Consider the following 10,187-nt stretch of genomic DNA (forward strand, 5'->3'; position numbering starts at 1 on the left):
CTGATGGTAGCGGTCCTGTTGTCCCAGAGGGCTTTGCTCCGAGATAAGGAACTTGTGAAAACAGAGACGTTGCCACAAGCATGAGGTTGTGTCAACACACCTCAAAAACACACACACACACACACACACACACACACACACGCACACACACACACAGACAGACTCTTTCTCAGCGATCACTGCTCTTTTCTCACCACGTGTGAAAAGATGTACCTGCTGATGGCGAAGTACAAGCGCCATCAGCGTTTGACGAGCGAGGGTGTGGGGGGGGGCTGAGGTTTCGGGTGGTTAGCTGCTGGTGTCTGAGGATGTGCTGTGAGTTCTGCGGTGGTCATTGATGTGCCGTGGTGGCGGCTGCGGCGGCGGCGGCGGCGAGCGCAGGCCTTGGGCCGGAGGCCTAGAGCCCGACTGGCTTCAGGCGGGAGCGTGTAGCACGACGCCTCGGAGCCTGGAAGGCAGAGGCAGCGAGAGTCACCCGGAGTGGGGAGCCACATCTTAGAGAGTCAAACCACATCACTGAGGAGGAGGAAGGGTTCAGATCTTTGCCCTTCACTAATCATTGAGGCCATTCTGCTTAAAGAGTCAGCAGAAAGACAGAAATGCCAGTGTCCCAGACAAGTGAGCGAGGGATCAAATATCCCTGTTGCCATTTTTCCCCTCCGGGGAAAGAAGCGCTCAGAGAAAAGAAGAAAAAAAAGATCAGGGAAAGCCAGCCGGCCTCATCCACCTCGCCTCATAATCCTGCCCACAGCCCCGGAATTCCATCATCCAGCAGCTCTCGCTCTCGTTCCCGACTCTAAACCTACGGTGGAATACGGCGGCCGGGGCCATTTTGGCCAAGCGGTCGAGGAGGAGGACTTGGCCCGCGCCGGCGCTCGTCTCGGCCATGTGTCTCTGCGGTCGACCGGCCGCACATCAGCTGCCAGACCCTTCGCCGACTCCGTTCCCTCCCTCCATCCGTCCGTCCGTCCATCTTCCCTCTCTCTCCCCCTTTCTTTCTTTCTGGCATGAACCACAGCCTCAGATACAGTCCAGCTTAAAGGAATCAACATTTAAATCCAGCCCAAAACACACACACACACACACACACACACACACACACACACACACACACACACACACACACACACACACACACACACACACACTCTGAGTGTATATAAACAATCTTCCGTTTCAGGACGGGACAGTCAGATTTCCCTCGTAATGGGACTCCATTACGTATCATTATGTCTCCGCAAAACCCCAGAGTCCGGCTCTTGAGGAAACTAAAAGGCTCCGTGTGCCACATTGTTCTAATTTGTTGCGCTGAACCGCTCTGTTTTTCGTAATGTGAATGGCCTCGCCTCACGATGTCTTTGTGTCTTAAAGATTTCTATCTGGCATGCTCGCCCCCGCGACGCAAAGCTAATCTGCCGTCTTCTCCTGTCCCCTCTCGAGAGCAGATCAACCGACCTCTGACCATGAAGAAGGAAGGCATCCAGACCCGGAACCGGAAGATGTCCAGCAAGTCCAAGAAGAGCAAAAAGTCCCAGGACAGCATGGACGACTTCTCCAAGAGCCTGATGGACAAGAGCAGCTCCTTCAGCCCGGCCGCCCTCTCCCGCCACATGTCCTCCTTCCCGCCCTTCTCGCACTCCGGCCACATGCTGAGCACCCCCACGCCCATGCACCCCTCGTTCGCCCCCCACCACCCCTCCAGTATGGTCACGGCCATGGGTTAGACGGAGCTGCCTCGCCGGCGCCCCAGCCCTCGGCCTCGCCGCCGCGCCCCCTCGGTACCTCCGCTGACCTGCTTCCTACATCCCAAAAAGACAAATGAACTTGCTCCTCGGCCCTCATCGTCGTCCCCCCCCGCCCGCCCCCCCGACCTACGCTCCCTCAGCTGTATCTTATTTTTATAAATATCCACGTGTACCTCTGCGACGTGAATTCTTTGCAGACTCGACTCGACTGCGGCGCACCGACCTCCAGGAGGGGGGAGATTACTTTTTTTTCTGTTTTCCCTCTGACCAGGGAGAGAAAGAACTATTTCTCGCCCGAGCCGCCGCCGCCACATCGCACGGCGGCAAGGAAGAGGAGGAGGAGGAGGAGGAGGGGCTCCATCTGTGTACAAAAAGCCATTTTTTTCTCTCCACACTCGAGCGTCACAGAAACTGACATTACAAGGACTTTGTCGACGCCCTCTCCTGTAATTTCCAAAACCCGCCTCTCTTCACCTTGCACCTGTGTAACAGGAAAGACCCCCGCTCCGCTCCCCTTCCTCCTCCTCCTCCTCCTCTTCCTCCTCCTCTTCTTCATCATCTTCTGCTGAAGACGATGGGGCGGGGGGGGGGGGGGGGGGGGGGGGGGGGGAGACAGACATTGAATATATTTGTACAAATTGTATGAAATACAGTACATTTAATGAAGACTTTTTAATTAAGTGAGAGGAGAAGAAAAAAGAAAACAAGGAAATATGCCTCTGGGCAGCTAAAGACGAGAAGGGTACGAGTCACAGCAGGTGGAGAGACTTTGCCGCCGCCGCCGCCCCCGAGGAGCGAGGAGAGGAGAGGACGCCTCCGAGTCCCGGAGGAACGAGAGAAGAGAGGAGGAGGAGGTGAAGAAGAAGACGGGCGAGAGAGAGAGAGAGAGAGAGAGAGAGACGTTTGAGGAAGGGCAGGCCTCGGCCGTTGCCTTCGTGAATTGTGTTGCATTAAGTTTTGGAGAGAGCCGGCGGCTCCGGCTGCAGGCGTCTCTCTTGTTCTTCTTTTTTTTTCTTTTTTTTTTTTTGGATGTGCTATAGGTCTCGGGCAAATTGGTTTGTGTTGACGCGTGGACACACACACACACACACACACACACACACACACACACACACACACCTAAACACGCACGCACGCACACACACACACACCTGAAAGACTTTCTTCCTGCCCCACAGATTATATGCATTGTGAAAAAAGAAAAAAAAAGTTCCTGTATTTGTTATTTGTATGTATAAAATCAGAGTACCAAAAATACGAAAGAAACAAAGATGTAGAATTATTTCCTTATGTTATGCAGACTGAATGGTTGTAAAAAATTTAATAATAATCACTAGTGTAAAATATGACTGCTTTTTGTTTTCGTATTCCCCCCATCCCCCATCCCCCCCCCCCCCCTTCTCTCTTTGAAAAATAATAAACTAGTTTAATCTCTGTTGACATGTTAACGCCGTGGTCAAGAGCTGTCTTTTCTGTTTTCTCACGCCGACACACCGCCCGCCTTCCGCCTTCCGCCTACCCGCCATTTAACCGCAGCGCAGAAACACGCTGCCATTTAAAAAAAGAATTCTTCTTAATTTCATTCTTCTCTTGTGGCCGGTCTTCACTGGTACAACTCTTTGACGGGTCAGCTGAGCACAAACAGGAAGAGCTGAAATAAACAGTGGCGGGGAAAGGAAAAAAAATCTAATGGCCGGGTCGGGGAGGTCGAGAGGCTTTTGTTTCATCTCACCGACACACACACACACACACACACACACACACACACACACACACACACACACACACACACACACACACACACACACACACACCTATCTAAAGTCACTCATCCTAATTCTTTCTTCTTTTATAAAACTTTATGTCGACGGCATCATGAACGATTCTGAGTATATCCGACTTTAAGCTGCCGGTGAAAGTCATACGGATATGTAACTGAGACATCTTTCGCAAACTAGAGCTTCAGAAAGAACAAACGTTGGAGTCGTTATTCGCGAGTACATCTATCTCTATCATCTTATCTCTGCTCTTGAGAAATGATTTCAAATGTTCCGCTGGTAGAACGAGAGGAACTGTGCGATGGTTTCGACCGCCGCCTGAGCTTCCTCCACGATTAAAAATACAACGGCATCTTTCTGTAGGGTGAACCCCCCCAAAATAGATAATACACTAGCAACATTGTTGTCAGTGTAGAGCTGCAACAATGAATCAATAAGCGACAGATTACGAAATTATTTTGATGATCGATTAATCGGTTTGAGGATTCTTTACGAAATTAATGTCAAAATTCTCTGATTTCAGCTTCTTAAATGTGAATAATTTCTGGTGCCTTTGGTTTGTGGTGGAAACGAATCATCATCTCGGGGTTTTGGGAAGTATGATTTTTCAACCTTTTATGGAGCAAACGACCTGATCGATGAATCGATGAGATGATCGACTGATGAATCGATAATGGAAATAGGCCTCCAACGAATATGCTTCCACAGATGTGGTTTTATTATCTGTTCTGTCAGAGACATGAGCGACGTCTAAATATTCACAAAACAACCAAAGACGACGTGTGAAAAGAAAACTTAATAACGGCACAAAACTAAATTCAAGGTTTTGTTCCAAAAAAAACAAAACATGAAACGTAAAAGTTTATTTACACTAAGGCGACTTTTTTTTCCACCCAAACTCCACCCGCAGGAAATCTCAAATCTAACAACGGAGCATCTCATGAAACGTCACAGGTTTTAATAAACGTATTTGGCATAATGACCGACAACAAAGCAGAATTTAGCTTTTTACTGATTGTGGACACCAGACTTGGAAAGAGTCGTCTAAACTTTTCAACACCTTGATACAGTTAAAGAATACTTTTACCCCGATGGTGTCATAGATTTTGATCGCTAAAAACATCCAGGTTGACGTTGAAGTATCTTTCCTGACAAGACACTCGTGTTGTAGTCACGTGGTTTTAATAAATTTGACGACGCCACGAGCTAAACAGTCGCGTTTCTTTCTTTCTTCGCCATCGTTGAAATGTCTCCGGCAAAACTCGACACAACCTCGAATCTCTCTTCCCCGTCAAATCATGCGGACTTTGTTGCGCACCACGTTTTCCAATATCGGAAAATATATTTGCCCCGGTGGAAATATACGAATCTGGCCGCCTCCCCGCAGAAAAAAAGGCCAAACAGAAGTCAGGTATTTGGCATCATTTGTTTCTGAGCCCTCGTGACCAATCGGGAGATTTGCTCCTGTGTTTTAATAGTGAGGTCACGGGGGCATGTGGAATGAGAATGGGAATATCGTGTGTGTGTGTACAGAGGGATTGCGGGAAGCTTTGCCCCGTGGTGGGACCCCATGGCCCCTGGCTGACCCCTCTCCCTCTGGTGTTTGGCGGTGGACGTCTGCCAAGGGTGACTGCATGTGCAGCGACCGGCTCTCAGGTGAGGAGACGAACGCGAACTCTCTGTGATCTCGTCTCCTCTTTCCTCCATCATCATCGCCGCCATCATCATCATCATCATCATCATGGCCGCCGCCGCCTGCCGTCGACACGAACCACTTATTCCCGTCCGTCTGTCTTCCGGGTGTCTGCCTCTCGTCTCTCAGGTGAGGACGATGACGGATTTGTGGGTGTAATCGTCTCTCGGGGGAACGGTCCGTCTTCATCCAGGCGACGCCGCTGTCACCGTCCGCAGAGGTCGGGTCAAGTTTTGGAGGAGGGATTTAGGAAGAGGGACTGGGGAGGAGGGACTTGGGAGTCCATTATTATTATTTTCACAAAATGTGAATGTGGAAAACATTTTAAAATCAAAATGACTCCTTTGAGGACAAGGGTGTGTGTAGGAATTTTGCATTTTTCAAGGTAAGAAGAGAGAAAAAAAATGATTTCTCTCTTCGCCAACAATTCAAACCTGTACCTGTTGGATTATGTTCGAATATGTCGATGGCTTTCTGTTACAGTCTAAAGTCGTGACTTGATCAAAAGCTCCAGTGTAAGTTATTATTAAGAGTGTGTTGTGTTCATATGATATGATGCTTTCAAGTCGGGTTATGTTTCGTCTGAACGACACACCCTTTGCGTGGTACTCTCCACTTTGTGAGCAGAACTTTCCACAACACCACAGTTCACGAGTTACGTGAAGTTATGAGGATGAAACCGTACGAGCTTCCTTTCTCATCTTCTTTATCAAAACACGAAACATATGATTGATCTGTACTTGAATATTGTGTTGTACCAAATCGATCAGTGTGACGTGTGGATTAAAGGTGCAGTTTGTGGAACATTTTATTTGCTTCCTTGAGCATCGACTCCAGCAGGAGCTGGTTAGCTTAGCATAGCTTAGCATAAAGACTGCAAACAGATGAAAAACAGCTAGCCCAAAAAGAGGAAGCGCCTCCAAAAGTTCACGCTCGCTTGTCGGGCCGAGACGACATAGTATAGTATGGCATGAAAATTGAAAAAAACGACATAGTATAGTATGGCAAAAAATGTGAAAAAATGGCATTATATATTATGGCATAAAAACACTAGAGAATGACATTGTATAGCAAGGCATGGGACGGCATAGTGTAGTAAGGCCTAAAACAGCATAAAACGACAAAGTATAGTATGGCAAAAAATGTGAAAAAATGGCATTATATATTATGGCATAAAAACACTAGAGAATGACATAGTATAGCATGGCTACAGACGGCATAGTGTAGTAAGGCCTAAAACAGCATAAAACGACAAAGTATAGTATGGCATGAAAACTGAAAGAAACGACATAGTATAGTATGGCAAAAAATATGAAAAAATGGCATTGTATATTATGGCATAAAAGCAGCATAAAACGACATAGTATAGCATGGCTACAGACGGCATAGTGTAGTAAGGCCTAAAAAAGCATAAAACGACAGTATAATATGGCATGAAAACTGAAAAAAACGACATAGTATAGTATGGCAAAAAATGTGAAAAAATGGCATTATATATTATGGCATAAAAACACTAGAGAATGACATAGTATAGCAAGGCATGGGACGGCATAGTGTAGTAAGGCCTAAAAACATATTCCTACACATAACTCCTCAGAATTAAAATGACACTTTCATTAGTGAGATTTGTGGAAGCTGGTGTTCAGATGTAGCATCTCTCCACGGAGCCCGGCTAGCTGTTACCCCCTGTTTCCTGTCTTTACGCTAAGCTAGGTGAAGCTAACCAGCCGCTAGCTTTAGCGTCATATCTAACAGACACATAGTACTAAAATAAACCTTAAATCTCTTGGGCGGGGCGCCTGAAGCACGCGGATCAATCAATAATGGATAAATAACACTGATATTTGAACGTAAAGGTATCGTCGAGGTAACTTGAGCTGGGTGATGCAGCAACTGTAGCGTCCACAGTCTGGTTTTATCTTTCATCTCCTGTGATATCACTGTGATCTCATCCACTCCAGCGTAATCTAACATTTATTGTAGGATTTATATATCGTCCGTTTCCGAAAAGTAAGTGTGCCGCTGATGTTCTTATCCTTTTCGCCTTTTGTACCGAAAAGACCCGGAGCCTGAAACACGAGGGGATGAGCCGCCGCATGGTGGGAGTTCTCTCACTTGTTTTTTTCCAGCGAGACCCCCTCGCCACGTTTATAAGAGCAGCCCTGCGATGCTTTGTCTCCTTAACAATCGTAAATTTGAACCAGAATCTCCCGTCACAACATAGCAGATAAAAGATAATTATCTCTTTTGCTGAGGTGCCCCGGGGCTTCTTGGACGGCCTCGCAGACGACGTGCCTAAACCCTCATCCCACACACACACACACACACACTTTCTCTCACACATTTGCAACAGGCTCAGAAAGCCGCTGTGTTGCTGTTGGTTAGCAGATGAGTTGAAATGCTCCAGGTGGGTACGTGTGCGCATGAACTGAACAGCATCCAAAACCTTGTGCGACGCTGCAGAATGAACCCAGTTCTGTCTGATTCCTGCAACGAGGTGGTAAAAAAATTTTTTGCAGGAGTTTCAGAACACAAAGCGTGTTTTCGCCGGAGGTGGCCCAGAGTTCAGCGGTTCAGTCGGGGAGCCGCACAAACCTGTGCATAGTGTAGTAAGGCCTAAAACAGCATAAAACGACATGGTATAGTATGCCAAAAAAATCGTTTATTACGGCATAAAAGCAGCATAAAACGACATAGTATAGCAAAGCTACAGACGGCATAGTGTAGTAAGGCGTAAAACAGCATAAATCGGAACAGTATAGTATGGCAAAAAAAGTGAAAAAATGGCATTGTATATTATGGCATAAAAGCAGCATAAAACAACATAGTATAGCAAGGCTGCAGACTGCATAGTGTAGTAAGGCCTAAAACTGCATTAAACGACAAAGTATAGTATGGCATGAAAATTGAAAAAAACGACATAGTATAGCATGGCAAAAAATGTGAAAAAATGGCATTGTATATTATGGCGTAAAAAAAGCAGAGAATGACATAGTATAGCATGGCTACAGACGGCATAGTGTAGTAATGCCTAAAAACAGCATAAAACGAAATAGTATAGTATGGCATGAAAACTGAAAGAAACGACATAGTATAGTATGGCAAAAAATCTGTTATTATGGCATAAAAACAGCAGAGAATGACATAGTATAGCATGGCTACAGACGGCATAGTGTAGTAAGGCCTAAAAACACCATAAAATGACAAAATATATAATGGCATGAAAATTAAAAAAACAACATAGTATAGCATGGCAAAAAATGTGAAAAAATGGCATTGTATATTATGGCATAAAAACAGCAGAGAATGAAATAGTATAGCATGGCTACAGACGGCATAGTGTAGTAATGCCTAAAAACACCAAAACTGAAAAAAACGACATAGTATAGTATGGCAAAAAATGTGAAAAAATGGCATTGTATATTATGGCATAAAAACAGCAGAGAATGACATAGTATAGCACGGCTACAGCCGGCATAGTGTAGTAATGCCTAAAACAGCATAAAATGACATATTATATTATGGAATGAAAACTGAAAGAAACGTCATAGTATAGTATGGAAAAAAATGTGAAAAAATGGCATTGTATATTATGGCATAAAAGCAGCATAAAACAACATAGTATAGGAAGGCATGAGATGGCATAGTGTAGTAAGGCCTAAAACACTATAAAACGACATAGTATAGTATGGCAAAAAAACGTTTATTATGGCACAAAATGACATAGTATAGCAAGGCTGCAGACGGCATAGTGTAGTAAGGCCTAAAACTGCATTAAACGACAAAGTATAGTATGGCATGAAAATTGAAAAAAACGACATAGTATAGCATGGCAAAAAATGTGAAAAAATGGCATTGTATATTATGGCATAAAAACAGCAGAGAATGACATAGTATAGCATGGCTACAGACGGCATAGTGTAGTAATGCCTAAAACAGCATAAAATGACATATTATATTATGGAATGAAAACTGAAAGAAACGTCATAGTATAGTATGGTAAAAAATGTGAAAAAATGGCATTGTATATAATGGCATAAAAGCAGCATAAAACGACATAGTATAGGAAGGCATGAGATGGCATAGTGTAGTAAGGCCTAAAACACTATAAAACGACATAGTATAGTATGGCATGAAAATTAAAAAAAACGACATAGTATAGCATGGCAAAAAATGTGAAAAAATGGCATTGTATATTATGGCATAAAAACAGCAGAAAATGACATAGTATAGCATGGCTACAGACGGCATAGTGTAGTAATGCCTAAAAACACCAAAACTGAAAAAAACGACATAGTATAAGATGGCAAAAAATGTGAAAAAATGGCATTGTATATTATGGCGTAAAAAAAGCAGAGAATGACATAGTATAGCATGGCTACAGACAGCATAGTGTAGTAAGGCCTAAAACAGCATAAATGACATAATATAGTATGTCATGAAAACTGAAAGAAACGACATAGAATAGTATGGCAAAAAATGTGAAAAAATAGCATCGTATATTATGGCATAAAAGCAGCATAAAACGACATACTATAGGAAGGCATGAGATGGCATAGTGTAGTAAGGCCTAAAACACTATAAAACGACATAGTATAGTATGGCAAAAAAACGTTTGTTATGACATAAAACGACATAGTATAGCAAGGCTGCAGACGGCATAGTGTAGTAATGCCTAAAATGGCATAAAATGACAAAGTATAGTATGGCATGAAAATTAAAAAAAACGACATAGTATAGCATGGCAAAAAATGTGAAAAAATGGCATTGTATATTATGGCATAAAAACAGCAGAGAATGACATAGTATAGCATGGCTACAGACGGCATAGTGTAGTAAGGCCTAAAAACACCATAAAATGACAAAGTATAGTATGGCATGAAAATTAAAAAAACAACATAGTATAGCATGGCAAAAAATGTGAAAAAATGGCATTGTATATTATGGCATAAAAACAGCAGAGAATGAAAT

General features: G+C 44.2%; 1 protein-coding gene across 7 annotated transcripts in view; it reads left to right on the plus strand.

Moving 5' to 3' along the window:
• gata3 (GATA binding protein 3) overlaps nucleotides 1-2,857 on the plus strand; it is a 10,975-nt gene extending 8,118 nt beyond the window's left edge. For 6 of the 7 annotated variants that reach the window (XM_047336178.1, XM_047336182.1, XM_047336180.1 and 3 more), the window contains one exon: nucleotides 1,446-2,857. In XM_047336178.1, the coding sequence (XP_047192134.1) occupies nucleotides 1,446-1,724 (279 nt within the window). In that variant the 3' untranslated portion in view covers nucleotides 1,725-2,857. Of the gene's footprint in view, nucleotides 1-1,440 lie in introns of all 7 variants that reach the window. The other variant, XM_047336184.1, reaches the window with a different exon arrangement.
• The last annotated feature ends 7,330 nt before the right edge of the window (nucleotides 2,858-10,187 follow it).

The sequence above is a fragment of the Scophthalmus maximus genome, chromosome 12 (assembly GCF_022379125.1).
Source record: "Scophthalmus maximus strain ysfricsl-2021 chromosome 12, ASM2237912v1, whole genome shotgun sequence".
Lineage (NCBI taxonomy): Eukaryota > Metazoa > Chordata > Actinopteri > Pleuronectiformes > Scophthalmidae > Scophthalmus > Scophthalmus maximus.